General features: G+C 37.6%; 1 protein-coding gene across 6 annotated transcripts in view; it reads right to left on the reverse strand.

The window, feature by feature from the left end:
• KMT2A (lysine methyltransferase 2A) overlaps positions 1 to 14,313 on the reverse strand; it is a 74,589-nt gene that overhangs the window by 21,538 nt on the left and 38,738 nt on the right. For 3 of the 6 annotated variants that reach the window (XM_059930292.1, XM_059930290.1, XM_059930289.1), the window contains 15 exons: positions 13,637 to 13,750; positions 10,192 to 10,338; positions 9,672 to 9,767; positions 9,340 to 9,460; positions 8,286 to 8,399; positions 7,666 to 7,850; positions 6,499 to 6,672; positions 5,649 to 5,759; positions 5,272 to 5,345; positions 4,083 to 4,276; positions 3,650 to 3,756; positions 2,716 to 2,853; positions 1,526 to 1,684; positions 1,135 to 1,252; positions 934 to 1,012 (listed from right to left, as the gene is read on the reverse strand). In XM_059930292.1, coding sequence (XP_059786275.1) covers positions 934 to 1,012; positions 1,135 to 1,252; positions 1,526 to 1,684; positions 2,716 to 2,853; positions 3,650 to 3,756; positions 4,083 to 4,276; positions 5,272 to 5,345; positions 5,649 to 5,759; positions 6,499 to 6,672; positions 7,666 to 7,850; positions 8,286 to 8,399; positions 9,340 to 9,460; positions 9,672 to 9,767; positions 10,192 to 10,338; positions 13,637 to 13,750 — 1,931 coding nt within the window. Of the gene's footprint in view, positions 1 to 933; positions 1,013 to 1,134; positions 1,253 to 1,525; positions 1,685 to 2,715; positions 2,854 to 3,649; positions 3,757 to 4,082; positions 4,277 to 5,271; positions 5,346 to 5,648; positions 5,760 to 6,498; positions 6,673 to 7,665; positions 7,851 to 8,276; positions 8,400 to 9,339; positions 9,461 to 9,671; positions 9,768 to 10,191; positions 10,339 to 13,636; positions 13,751 to 14,313 lie in introns of all 6 variants that reach the window. The other 3 variants (XM_059930291.1, XM_059930287.1, XM_059930293.1) reach the window with 1 other exon arrangement.

Genomic DNA, 14,313 nt, shown 5'->3' on the forward strand with positions numbered 1-14,313 from the left:
TTAGAGGGTCTCCTGGTTAGGGTCTTCCAAGTTTTTTGAAGTCCTTGGTTTTTCCTGGCCTCTCAGAAAACAGCATCAAATCCTTTTTTATTGTGTTGTAAGCAGGGGACAAAATTAGTAAAACAGCCTAAAATGCAAAGAAAAAAAAAAATACTAACTATTGATACTACAAGAAATAGTTATTGGCCTTCAGGAAGGGATAACTGCCCCACCATGTGTACAAAGTGAGGAAAGAACAAACCTGGCGTGTTTCCTTTGGGAGAAAAGCCCCATGAGACAAGAGAAACGGAACTGCTTCAAATCTGCTGGATGCTGACGGAGCCTAGCTCTTTACACTAAGAGCTGCCAGCTAAATGTGGAGTAGAGACTGTGTTTTCACAATTGAAATGCAGAATAAATCAGAGTATATATAACAAAAGGGAGACTCCAAAGGGGAAGAGAGAGAAAGCGAATTTTAAATTTATATCGTCAGTTTGCTAGAAGTTTAAACAATTTGTTTCATGCGGGAAAGATTACAAATTCTTATTGGACTATTTGATTGTTATTGTAGGGGTTATTTTTAGAAGGACCTATAAAATGTAAAACGTAAAATGAGGACAGAGGCATGAGGTGTTTGATCCCTGACAACACACTGGACTTCTGAACTGAGGTGAATGGAATTTAGTGGAATCTTAAGAGACTGGCCTGGTGTTTTCTACCTAGGTTTTATTTGGAAATGATTCTGAAATTACGTCAACAATACTTTCCTTCTACAACTGGATCTAGCTGACATAAAATGATACTTTAGTCCCAATCTACGAGAAGTAGCAAAAAAAAAAAAAAGGAATTAGTTAAAAGTCACTAACAAGTATGGCTCTACATTTAATGACCTACTCACTGCTTCAGGGTACTCAAGGGGTGGGGCTGCTGTCTTCTCTCTACAGAGCTACTTACTGATATCCAATAGGAAAGAGCTTATCCTCACAGTCAGAGAGATCATTCAGAATCCCTAAGCAGTCAATTGTCATGGAGCCTAAGTAAGAAAAGAAGAACTGATTAGAGGCAATCATGAGAAGGCCCACTTTATAATTGAAGACTAGAAAGTACCTCAGTGACACAGCCAGCCTTCCCCAACAACCAAGGCCCATGTCATACCAATCATCATGTGGATATTTTCTGGTTCTAAGCCATTGAGAAACTTCCTTCTCAAGCTGATTCCTTCAAAGTCCACAAACACTCTTCTAAAAACTTCAAATCCATTCTCAGGAACCACCTTAAATGAAAAGCCAGGGCAGCTGTTAGGCTATCCCTTTTACACACCATACTCACGATACTGACTCAGAGGGAAAGTGCAGAGCGTATCTCAAAATCACCCTTCTGTTTCACTAGCAGTGCCTCTGTTATTGCTCCTAAGGGGAGGTGATTCTAGGAATACCTAGAATCACCTACTAGGAACACCTAGGAGGATGGTGAAATACAGTTTACCATCTTGCTATTTTCAGCCTCTTTTCCTAGAGAATTCAAAAAGCAGCTAAAGCCATCTCACCTCGCCTTTGATCAAATCCCGATGTCGTTGGCAATATACTTTTTTATCATCCAGAAACACACAGTTCTTGGCGCGGGAACACATGAAATGATAGTTGCTGGTGCAGGATGTGAGGCAGCAACCCACAGTGGCTCCTGGCTTTTGGCAGAATTCACATCTCTAACAACCCAGAAAGAACAGAGTCCAAGTCAGACTTTCAGAAGTTTTAGCCATTTTCCATCCCCCCCTAGAGAGTCACCCCATTCCGGGTTTCCCACAATTCATTTTGCTATTGGTAATCTGCTGAATTACAGAAAAGTGATATGAGCCATAAAGCCTCCTCTACAAATCCTTTCTTTCCTATGGCCCATGCGGCCTATGATTATTAAATTTAAATATTACAATTTGATTTAGAACTTGAACCAAAACAGTTTTTTCTAGGATGCACAACTGATTTAGAGAAGATGAAACTTTGAAGATCGATGTTAAAAACATCATCTTGGTAGAAAGCTATTACATCCCAAAGAACTCAGTTCTGGAAAGATTATACTAGTCAGAGACATAACGGTTCTTAATTACTAGGCTTAATTGATGAACTTATGTGATTCAAAGATTTCCTTCAACTAGGCTATATGTTACTAGCTCATTCTGTCACAGTCACAGTCTGGGCTCCTCTCCAGGGAAGACTTTTTATTTGTGCTCTCCGCACATTTTACTTATGTTTCTTATGCATGTGCTATTTTTTGTTTCTTCCTGATAATCTTTCATTTTCTCCCCCCCCGTCAAAATATAGCTTTACAAATTTTACTCCGTCGTAGGCTTTTCTGATTACTCTAAGCTGCTACTAATAATCACTGTCTACATCCCCCCCTCGTGTATGTATTTTGTGAGTTTATCCTATGGAGCCTCAGAGTGCTGATTCAACTGGAACGTCTGAGGTCATTTTGTCTAAATCACTTAATAAATTAATACCTTTCTTGGGCCTCTGAATTATTTCCCCAACTGGATAAGACTTCGTTTTCTATTGCTTTTGTACCCATCCTCCAAGGGTAAGAATAGCAATCTGCCTACAGTGTACACCAACATTTGCTGCTGGCTAACCATTCTGAAGGAGCTATGAGAAACACCAGCGAGGCAGCATTTAGCCCCAGAAAGAACATCTGGAAACTGAGAGGCATTCTCTTCCATAACATTCACCCACAGGTTCTTACCAGCTGCTTGCCCCTGATCACAGCCATATGCACATTCTTTAGTGATCCATCATCATCTTCAAACACTTCTGCTGACCACAAAGCGCAATTTACATGTGTCCATTCGTTTTGGCCAATGTATAGCAAACGGCCAGCATCCTATGAAACAAGAGATTTCCTTTTTTCTTTGAAGAATATAATGTCAAATAGGGTTTTCCTTGGTATTAGCTTTACCTCCTTCAGGATAACTTCAGTAAATCAAGTCTAATTCTTTAACTTAGGGGTGCACACAAAAATCACAATTCAAAGTTTCTTTGTTTTCACGTCTCACCTTTTTCGATTACCTTTTCTACAGACTGGAAGTATTTTATAATCATAAAGAATTAAAGAACAAGCAATATGTGTTAGGTTTATAGAAGTGCCCACTGACTTCTTTAAAACCATATTTCAAAGCCAGTTCTCTCAGCTTGCATTAAAAACCTTTTTAAAAAAAACTGTAAGCTTACTATGTGCCAGGATCCAAATAAGGCTTTACATACATTATTTCCTTTAATCCTCATAACCATTCTGAGGTAAGATTATTATTATCCTCATTTTAAAAACGAAACTGAGGGTCAGAGAGGTTAAACTCTTTGCCAAGGTCAACAAGTAGGCGGCAAAGCACAGAAATGAATCCAGGCAACCTGCCAGACCTGGGGACCTTAACCACACTGCTAATAACTACATTAAACACAAGCTATTTAATGTGCAACTTCTGTTTTATTCACTTTCATAAAATCTTTTTTTGAGGAACTGCCAATATAAATTACAAGATATCAGCATGTTAATTTAAGGCAACTCATCTTTTAAATCAATTACATCAGTTATAGAAAAAAAACCCAAATGCCACAAACTAAGTGACAAATATTCATTTGGCTAGTCTACTAAGCAGGACCCAAGGCACCAAGGTACTTACATTAGCACTGTCGTCACCGTACGTCAAACACAATGCACATTGTCTATTGTCTTCTATGCCTGGGGGTGGGTTCAGTTCTGGACTGTCTTCTCGACTCCTATCAGTACCTTGGAACCCAGAAGACATACACTTAAAATTGGCAATACTATGTCTGATATCCGGGAAAAAAGAAAACAATTCAGCTTAAATAGCCTAGAGCCTATGAAATCAGCACGTTCAAAAAGTGTTCAAAGTTATGCTACCTTACTATCCCTTACATTACTTGTATCAATTCTCTGTTAACATTCCAAGTGAAGCAAAAAGAATGATTTTATTACATTTAAGGATCACCGGGAAATTTTTCCAATACGGAAGTACATTAACTTTAGAGTCACAAAGTCAATCATTTGCACCCAGAGAGAAATGGATAACAAGTCTTCATCTGGTGTCTTACTCAAAATTGGCGGTGTAGGAGGATGCAGAGGAGTTGGTGAGTCTGGTTCTCCAGGCCCTTTAGGTTTGGGAGCTGGAATGATTTTCTTCATTAAAGGAGGCTGCTCAGTGTGGCTGTTTTCCTCTCGCTCCTGCCACTGAGCATAATTATGGTCAAGTGAAGGTGGAAGCACTGCGTTTGGTAACATCCCACTGCTGGAAATAATCGATTCAACAAGTATTTATTGAACTCCTACAAGATACCCAGAACTGTACAAAACAGTCAAATTCTTGATATCATCAGGTCTCAGGCCTCGGCACAAGCCTTTCACAGACTGTAAGAACAAGTCACAGAATTTGAAAACTGCCTACACAGGACTTTATTATTTTTAAAAATATAATCCCGATGTATTGTGACTCTTGGTTAAACATCTAGAAAAAAATGATAACCTCATCAGTGTGTCAAAAGGATTCACTGGAATAGAAATTTAAGGTTAAATATGGAGAATCAAGAACTGTTGAGAGCACCATTTGAACTAAATAAAATAGAACCCAGTTATAACTGGGCTATATATATATAGTACATGTATTGTACATATGCCACAAGTTCCCTAAAACAACAGATACATAAATAAAGAAAAAAAGGGCAGCGGACTGCAATAAACATTAAGTGTTGTCTCTAAACCAGCAATAAAAAGGCATTTCAGGGCTTCCCTGGTGGCGCAGTGGTTAAGAATCCGCCTGCCAATGCAGGGGACACGGGTTCAATCCCCGGCCCAGGAAGATCCCACATGCCGCGGAGCAACTAAGCCCATGCACCGCAACTACTGAGCCTGCGCTCTAGAGCCCGAGTGCCACAACTACTGAAGCCCGCGTGCCACAACTACTGAAGCCCACGCGCCTAGAGCTCGTGTGTCTAGAGCTCATGTTCTGCAACAAGAGAAGCCATGACAATGAGAAGCCCAGGCACCGCAATGAAGAGTAGCCCCCGCTCGCTGCAACTAGAGAAAACCCACGCACAGCAACGAAGACCCAACACAGCCAAAAACTAAACAAATAAATAAATAAATTTATTTTTTTTTAAAAGGCATTTCAACTGATTAACCTTTAATATTAAAACCTAGTCTAAAAAAACCCCTCAATCTAAAAATATAAGAACGCTCAGATTTCTAGCTGACGAAGCGAAAAAAAGTAATACTGAATTTACTCACTTGCTTGATACTTTATTTGGCTCCCAAAACCTGGACTTTTTGACACTGAACCATGGAAAAACACGTTCCATTTGCTAACAGAAAAACAAACAAACAAAATGTAAGCATGTGACCATTCATTTGGAAAGCACATAAAAACCAACAACTTCACACCAGCTTCTCTGTCAATATGAGGATGATTTCAGGCCACCAAGGGAAAGATCCATCCACTCTGGAACCTCACTAATCTCCTCCCAAAGAATCAGAGGAACGAATTAAACCAAAAATGATTTATACACATGACAAAGCAAAACACAGACGAGAACAAGTCTGTTCTGTTCACGTGGTAACAACCCGCGGATTAAGCATCAAAGACATGAACTATTAATATCATTCACCCGAATAAAGAAGGACTTGACCATGCTGTTGGCTTTTTTAATCTCTGGCTGCCCTCCATCTGAGTTAATGGCTGCTTGAATGATCTTCACGATATCATCGCTGAACTCCAACTGTATACAAAACAAAGCGTTCATTATTCATAGAGCAGTGCGCTCTCAGAACCACTTCCTCTTCCCTCCTAAATCATCCGGCACAGAGATCCAAGAGAAGACGGACACCCCATTTTAACACGGTGTAATTTCTCTTTAGTGGAGGCCTTTGGGATTCAGTTCATAATTAACTTGTGGCAGTCAAGACATGCCAGGCTAATAAGGTAAGAATGCAGATAAATTAGCTGTATCCTGGTAAGTTACCCAAACAGGGCCACGATTTTTTACTTAGACTAAAATGAATAAACACCTGAATAGCAAACACGGACCATGAGATAACAGATGATCACTTCCTACACTTTCTTAAAATCATAAAATTAAAAGGCATCTATCTAGAAACGAATATCCATTATAAAAAGACATATTATTCAGATGTGATCTCAAAAGGGGCAAATCAATTAATTGCACATTAGTATTTTTCCATAAACAGTTTTAATATAAAAATAATTTTAATATAAAAATAATTTTTGAAGAACTCAGATGAAAGCCAAATAAATAGACACTACCTTCTCTATCATAACCCATCTTCCAAAACACAGAACTAAAATAATTCACATATTTTTAGGTATTTAAAACCACATGACATTTCTAAATACAATACAAATCATTTTTTAATGCTAACACCCAGCCTCATCCCCCAAAAGACCCAAGGAAGCTAAACTGGAGCTGGAAATTTGGGTAGTTTGCTGTATAGACATACCACAGATGTGTAGTTCCCTTGGTCCATTTTCCTCTTGACTCCTTCCAGATCTAAAGGCTGTTGATCTTCCTGTTTGCTGACCTCAGTAAGCACTGGTGGATCAGGCCCTTCTGGGGAGCTGCGGGAAGGTATACTCTCCTCTGTCTCAGGATTTAAGTCCGGAGGTTTGGCAGCCTGTCGTCAGGAAAGATATGTTTCTTTTATCTAACACTGAAAATGAGGCACCTATGCAGATTCTACTAAAATGAATAAAGATGGTACTGAATGATGCATATTATAAAACCTAAAGAACTTAAAAGTAATCAGAGATTTCTCAAATACTAGAAAAGGAAAGTTAAAACGAGCTGGCTATCTAATAGCTTGGCTAGGCTCACTGAGGAGCTTTGCTTGATAACTCCCAACCTAGTATGAATAAACAGAAACTGTCCAATTCCTTTTGAGTAAGACACAGATACAGCTAATTTTCCTATTCAAAAAACAGACTCTATTAAAAGATAAAGCAGCAGCCTAGCTCTGAGTTAAAGTTATCCAACTTATTAACATAACTTATGTTATTCCAACATTATACCTGTGTTCCCAATGACTACTTTATGTATATAGTTCATGACTTAAACGGACAAGAAGCAGTGATTTTCAAATCGTGTCCTGAGGAGCCCTGGAACTTTGCTGGAGCCGAAGGGTCTCTGGCCCCACCACCACCCTCGTGGAGCAGGCCACCATCCTGCTCCCTCTTACCTAGAGCACCACCACTGCCTCCTAACCACGCCTCCTGCCTCTAGGCTCAGTCCTCTCCAATCCTTCCTCTCACTCCAGTCAGAATCCTTTTTTTTTTTCTAAAAAGTAACTCTGATCAGGTTACTCTTTTGGGTGAAGTCCTTCATTGGGCTCCCCATGGCCTTCAGAATACAAAGGCCAAATTTCATATTACAACAGCAAGACCTTTGAAAGAGATATGGCCCCTTCCTTCTTCTTACCCCAGAGAAGGGTTTTACTCTTGGTGCTAAGAATGTTCTTAATAGCCTAAGGCCAAAACAAGGAACTCTACAAAACTACATGAAGAATGAAGCAAAAGAAAATAAACTGAAAAGCACACACACACAAAAACGCACACATTCCACGACTAGGTAAAAACCACCATTCGGAATACAGAATGAGGCTTGGGCCTACCTGTCGGTAGCGTAGCAAGTGGCTGGTGGTCCGAGAGTTCAACAAGGCTGTCAGTACTTGCTTCAGAGAGATCTGGAGCTCTTTTTCAAGGGCCAGTCGCCACTCCGCAGGGTGCCGCTCAGTACAGTTCACACAAGTGTAGGCCACACTTTCCGGAAGATTAGACAGGATCTCATACATCTCATCTGGGAAAACAAAAACCTACAATGATGAGGTGCTCTGAAGAGTGGGAGACAGGGAAAAGAGAAAGCTATTCCACTGAACTTAATATCAAGCTGCATGTTAGAACAGTATTAAGACTCTCACACCCCCCCGAAGAACTCATATGTATTGATCTCCGAAGGGACATTAACAACACTAACTCAGGATTTAGTCACTGGAGAATCAATAGGTTATGGTATCCACAAAGGACAGCAAATAAATATCTTAAAGAATGTGTTCAAGATAAATGAGCACAAATTTAACACAATGTTCTTATTTTAGAGACCAAAAAATAAATTTAAAAAGACTTCAAGTAACAACACTACCATAATTTTATGTCTATAGTACTTTGGGGGCTGTAAATGCAGCTGTACCAAGAAAGAAGGAAACTGTAATAAAAAGACTCCAACCTTCTGTACCTGAAAGATTCTCACATTTGGAATGGACCCATCGATCACACTTCCCACACTGCATCATCTTACTCTCATAGTCATCGTCATCATAACACTTATCACAAAGAGGGCAGAAGTTTCCTGAAAGCAAAGCAGAGCTTTCAGCAGAGCTTCGGTTCACATACCAATGCCTCTAAGGCCCTTGACTCACATATGCCAATGTGATGTAAAATGCCAGCCACCATATTCTGCTTCTGAAACTTACAAATGCCAGCATGCATCTACCGTGGAACGTTTACACATCTGTAAAGTGTCAAGATTATTCTGAGCTCTCAGAATATGTCACTAGTTCTCTTCTTTAGACCCATTTTTAAAGGTCATGAGGTAGATTTTATAGAAAAAGAATGGAAGAGAGAACTTTCTCTCTTAAACATTCCAAAGAAATGTTTAAATTTTTAAAAAAGAGGAGAGGGTAATGGGAGTAAAAAAACACAATTAATTTACACTTTTCCCTTATTCCCAGTGCTTTTACATTAGAGCTTAGAGCAATGCTTCCTAAAATTTGGAAAAATATACACCCTTCATCAATTTGTTTTATCCATGTATCACCTCTTATTATTTTTTACTTAACAGACTTAATATTGATTTGCTTATTTTAAATAACTTCAATAGTGAACTTTATATCATTATTATCCTAAGTCAGTTTAATGTATTGGAGATAATTTTTTTCTAGCACAACTATTAAGATAAAATCTTTGACTCAGTACCACCTAAAATCATTTCTGAAACAATCAAATGGATATATACCTCACTTTGGGAAATACTGGTTTAGAGTATTTCTTTGTGGTGAGTTACTATAAAAAGTCCCCTTGATTCATCTCCCCAAAGATAACAAAACCTTTCTAGTTGCTCTAAGTCTCTGTGTAAGGAAAAGAGCAAGACCAGAAACTTAGGAAATCTGTGTAAATGGCATCCTTGACAAGAATGGTAAGACCTTTTCATTCCACTGCAGTGTCCAGTTCACCTCCCAAACACTAAGTACAACCTCTAAAAGCTGACGAAACTGGCTTTTCTGAAGTACCTTTAGCAAAGAGTTTGGCACAATCATGGCAGAGTGAGAAATCGTGAGACCACTGTGCATCCCACCCTTTGCCGGGAGTCGTGGATCCACAGCTCTTGCAGCGAACGCACTTGGTACAGATCTGGAAGAGATGAAAGAAATTCAATAGGAACTTCTTATTTTTAATATCTCTTCTTATTTAAGATGGTCTCAAATGCAATCCATTTCTAGAGTTGACTTCTCTACTGGGACGGCTTTTCTTCCTCAAGCAGGATATTCTTCTTACAATTTGTGCACGCCCAACAGTCCCATGACAATTCTCTCTGAAACTGCGCATTGTGTGAGAAACTCACCCAAACTTTCTTTTTCTTTGTGGGTTTGGTGGGGTAATTTGGTCCCAGGCACTCAGGGTGATAGCTGTTTCGGCACTTATTACACTCCAGCAGCTGCTGTAAGAAAATAAGAAGGCAAAAAGGTGGGCATCACCTCACCTTCACTGGACACCTGTCACTTAGTACCCCATTTCATACTTATCTTCAAGTAAATACAGCACATCACTGTGACAGCTTAAATTTCCTCATAAATTATTTACTCTCAAGGCATAGGGATTTATGTCCTGCCAAAGGCACTCTAGTGGTGAACATTCTGATAAAGGAGATTTGACTTACTTTGAGCATTTTATCCAATGCCACGTTTTCTGCTATATTCCCAAAATTAAATTAAAACACAATAGGCAATTGATTACACCCAGTTAAACAGTAAAAACAGGCTAAGCCAACAGAGGAAAAATGTGCGTACGAAATCCTAGATTAAAAGGCAGAAATGGAGATACAGAGTAATACTGTTAAGTGGCCCCATTACTCAGTGTCCTACCTTGGTGGCCTGGTGCTGCCTTCCACAAACATGACAGAACTTGCAGCGCCGACAACACCAGTTTTCCAGCTGGTCCTCCAGAGGGCGCTCGTGCTCCTCCAAACAAAACTTGTGGAAGGGCTCACAACAGACTTGGCAATACACAAACTAGGGTAAGATGGGAACACAGAGGCGGTCAAATAGCACGTAGAAATATCAACCAAATCCTACCTGCTTACTTTGAGCTTTAGGAGTAGTGGTATACATACTGTATTCAACAAGTTCACTAAGCAATGACTATGTTAAAAAAGCAGAATACTGGGGAGTTTCAGGAGACTAAAGCAGTAATAATAGTAGAATTATAAAATAACTAAATAGATACAATCTAAAATTTAATAGAATGTGCTAAGTGCCGTAAAAGAGGTATCAACAAAGAGCTAAGGCAACGTAAAAAAGTGGGGAAAAGAGTGGGGTAAGGGGAAATAGGGATGGTTTTAAAGGTTCTCTATAATCTACTAAATGACTGTAAGCTCTGGTTTGTCCTTCCCGTCTCTAATTTTAGAAGTAAGTTATTTTCATACTGATACAGAGATTTTCAGAAATTCAAATGAGTGTGACTCATAATTTTCTTTTGCCATAAAAGAATCAGTGGGACAACTGGTCAAAACTAAATAAAGTCTACTTAAATAACTGTAATATACCAACGTTAATTTCCTGATTTTGATAATTATATTGTGGTTATATAAGAGGATGTCCTTGGTTTTAGGAAATACACAGTATAAAATTTAGAGGTAAAAGGGCATATGTCTGCAACTTGCTCCCAAATTTTAAGAAAAAAAATGTCTACATATAAAATGTGTGTACATATTTTACTTCTTATTTTGTACAATACATATACAAAGAGAAAAGGATAATGCAAATTAAAAATATTAATTCTAAAGCAATTTTACTCCAATTAAAAAAAATATTAATGCTTGGGGAATCCAGGTAAAGGATGTATGGGAGTTCTTTGTACCACTCTTGTAGCTTTTCTGTAAATCTGAAATCATGTCAACATAAAAAGTTTTTAAAAATTTGAATGGAGGGAAAATTCATCAAGCACTGGTTATGCTTTAGGAGTACAATGTAGGCAGTGGGCTATTCATTCTCTAACTTCAGTTTTTAGGAATCCTGTGGGATTGCTGTGCACAGCTACACAATTTAAATTAGAGCAATTATACTCTGGAAAAAAAAAAAAAACCTGTTTTAACACAGAAGTTGAAGTACTGGTGTTACGAAAATAAGTTATTCCTGTGGGTAACATGTGTATGGATGTAACGAGAGTTAGATTATGTAGGAAAAGAGATACAGTAGACCCCTGGCACTTATATAGACAGAACAGTCTCAGTTTCAACGCTATCTAAAGCAACTCCAGCACTTAGAACAATATATTGTTCGTAACAGGCACTAAGAAAATATTTCCTTAATGAATGAATACCAGGCAATAATTCTGCTAACGTGTAATTTATTTTTTTAATGCCTTTATTTTATTTTATTAAATGTTTGAATCACTAAATTTTTTTAAAAAATATTGCTGAACGTTTACAATGACAATTTTGCATTTCTCCATATACTTTATCATATAATGATGTCATATATTTTCTAAATTTCTTAAATCTATATTTAAGATACAACCATATAATAAGAATCCCAAGGAAAATAAAACTTACACCTCAAAATTACTGTTCATCCCATTACTATTTAAGCTGCTAATTTTTGCCCATTAAAACTCCTTTTTTCTTCGCATATTTAAAAATCCACATACTGGTATCATTTTCATTTAAAAAGTCACTCTTTAATATATAACTTTCAGCATACAGTTATTTGTGAATATAATTTTGCAAAAAAATTACTTTATGTCTGATAGTTTACTTTTGAAATTATTTAGAAAGCTTAAAGATGTAGAAGAAAAATAGCATATCAGATTATATAATCTGCATACATAAAGGATTTGCATTGAACTAAATCACAGAGGCAGTTTTGGTGAATTCTTATTCAATATTGTCTGCACGTGCTAATGCGTAACCTAAAATAGCAAGTGGGCAGGACTGAATGTCTTAACTAGTGAGTCTCACTGATTGCTCAACATCTGGATTACAACTTGGCTTTGGGTTTTCTTTATGACCTTAGAATACATATGTGACAAATAATACCCTAAGGAGGTACTCAGGAATTGAGAACTGTATGAATGACAAATTACTGCTTCCTAGTTAAAACTGTGCTACCTTTCTTCCCCCTTATGGTAAAGGTGGCACATACTCACTGCAAAAAAACTCAAAAAGATAAAGAAAAAACAAAAGTCAACCACAATCCAACTACACTCTTAAGATTTTGGTGTAAATCCTTCAGAATTCTTTCTACATATATATTTCAAAAACATTTTTCCAAACCAAAATGGGATCATGCTTTTTACATACTATTTTGTGACCTGCTCTTTTAACTCAGTGATGTGTCATGGACATCTTTCCATGTCAATATGAATCTATATTATCATCTTTAGGACTTCATATGTGCCATTATATGCATGTCCTATAATTATTTTAACCGGAATACCAGCCCCTTATTGATGACATTTTGGGTTGTCTCCAATTTTTTATTATCATAAATACTGAAAATAAACCCTTCTGTTTATTATATATATATACAAATATGTATACATATAGAAGGGTTTATTATATATATGTATTATATACATACATGTATACAAACATACATATACATATAATTTATCTAATTATATCCTCAAGATAAATGCCTGGAGTGCAATTGCTGGGTTAGAGGGTATACCCATTTTAAAGATAAATACATATTTCCAAACAATCTTCTCAGAAAGACTGTAACTAATTTAGATTTCCAGAAACAGAAAGTCTCCATTTCCACTTGATCCTTTTTATCATGCTTTAATTTACAGTGTTTGGTAATCGGAAGGCTTAACGCTCCCCCCTCCCACAATGTTTTTACTTCTCATTTTGTGAATTATATACTCCTGCCCTTAGACTATTTTTTTTACTGGGTGTTTTCCTTTTTCTTATTAGTTGCTAAGAGCTCCTTATAGACAAGGAAGTTTTGCTATTCAACATAAAACAACTATCAACAGCATCTCTTTTTCTAGAAAAACATTTATTATTTCTTCCATGTTTGGACATCTAGCAAAAAATCAGAACTCGAATAATGAGTGAATTTAAGAGATGAAACTATTAAACTTCTCACAATAACTGCTACTCTAAAAAAAAAAAACTGCTACTCTAATAAAAAGCAGACTCCTTCCTGAAATTTCTAAAAAACTTCAAAAGCATTTCATTTGCAGGTTTCAACAGGATATAGTGCCTGCTATATACCAACAAAACAGAATATAATGATTTCTTTCATCACAGCAAAATAATCTATCATTATACTGTCTGGGGTACCAAGAAGCAGGATATCTTACCTCTACATGCCCACTACTGGCACAGAGAAAGCAAACCACCCTGGGTGTTATAGGAACAGAGGTCAAGATTCCTAAGCCTCCCATCTCCCACACATTTTCTGCTTCACAATCCTCCTGCGGAGAGAGAGAAAAAGATCATTTATGAGAGTTTTACGACATAACGCTGCACTGAAAAAACGCTGCATTGAAAATAAGGACGAAAAGCATAAAATTAGAGTGACACCAGAATGTCGAGAATATTTCATCTCAATGAGTTCAAAATAACTGCTGCTTTGAAAATTTTAAATCTCAGACACAAACTCTTAAAAGGCTCACCTGTTAACTACAATGCAAAGATTTACTGGGGTTGAATTTCCCTTAGAGTTTTGCTGATTCAAGCGATCATCATGGTTTGATAATACCTATGTGAAAAAATCACTTCCTCAGATACTGTTCTCATCTAAAAGCACTTTACAGCTCAGGAAGGGCAGGACTGGCTCCGTGCCTCTGTCCTTCAGTCAGTTCACAGACTGACCTGGTAACACTGACCGGAGTTCTCACACACCTGAACCCATCTATTAATGGCAGATCTTCATTCCTCCGCCCCACCCCCCGAAAGAATTTCCTCTCTTTCAACATCTTTGGTAACATCATTTTCTTGATTTAAAGTCCACAACACTCAACATACTCCCGTGGTC

The sequence above is a fragment of the Balaenoptera ricei genome, chromosome 8, assembly GCF_028023285.1.
Source record: "Balaenoptera ricei isolate mBalRic1 chromosome 8, mBalRic1.hap2, whole genome shotgun sequence".
NCBI lineage: Eukaryota > Metazoa > Chordata > Mammalia > Artiodactyla > Balaenopteridae > Balaenoptera > Balaenoptera ricei.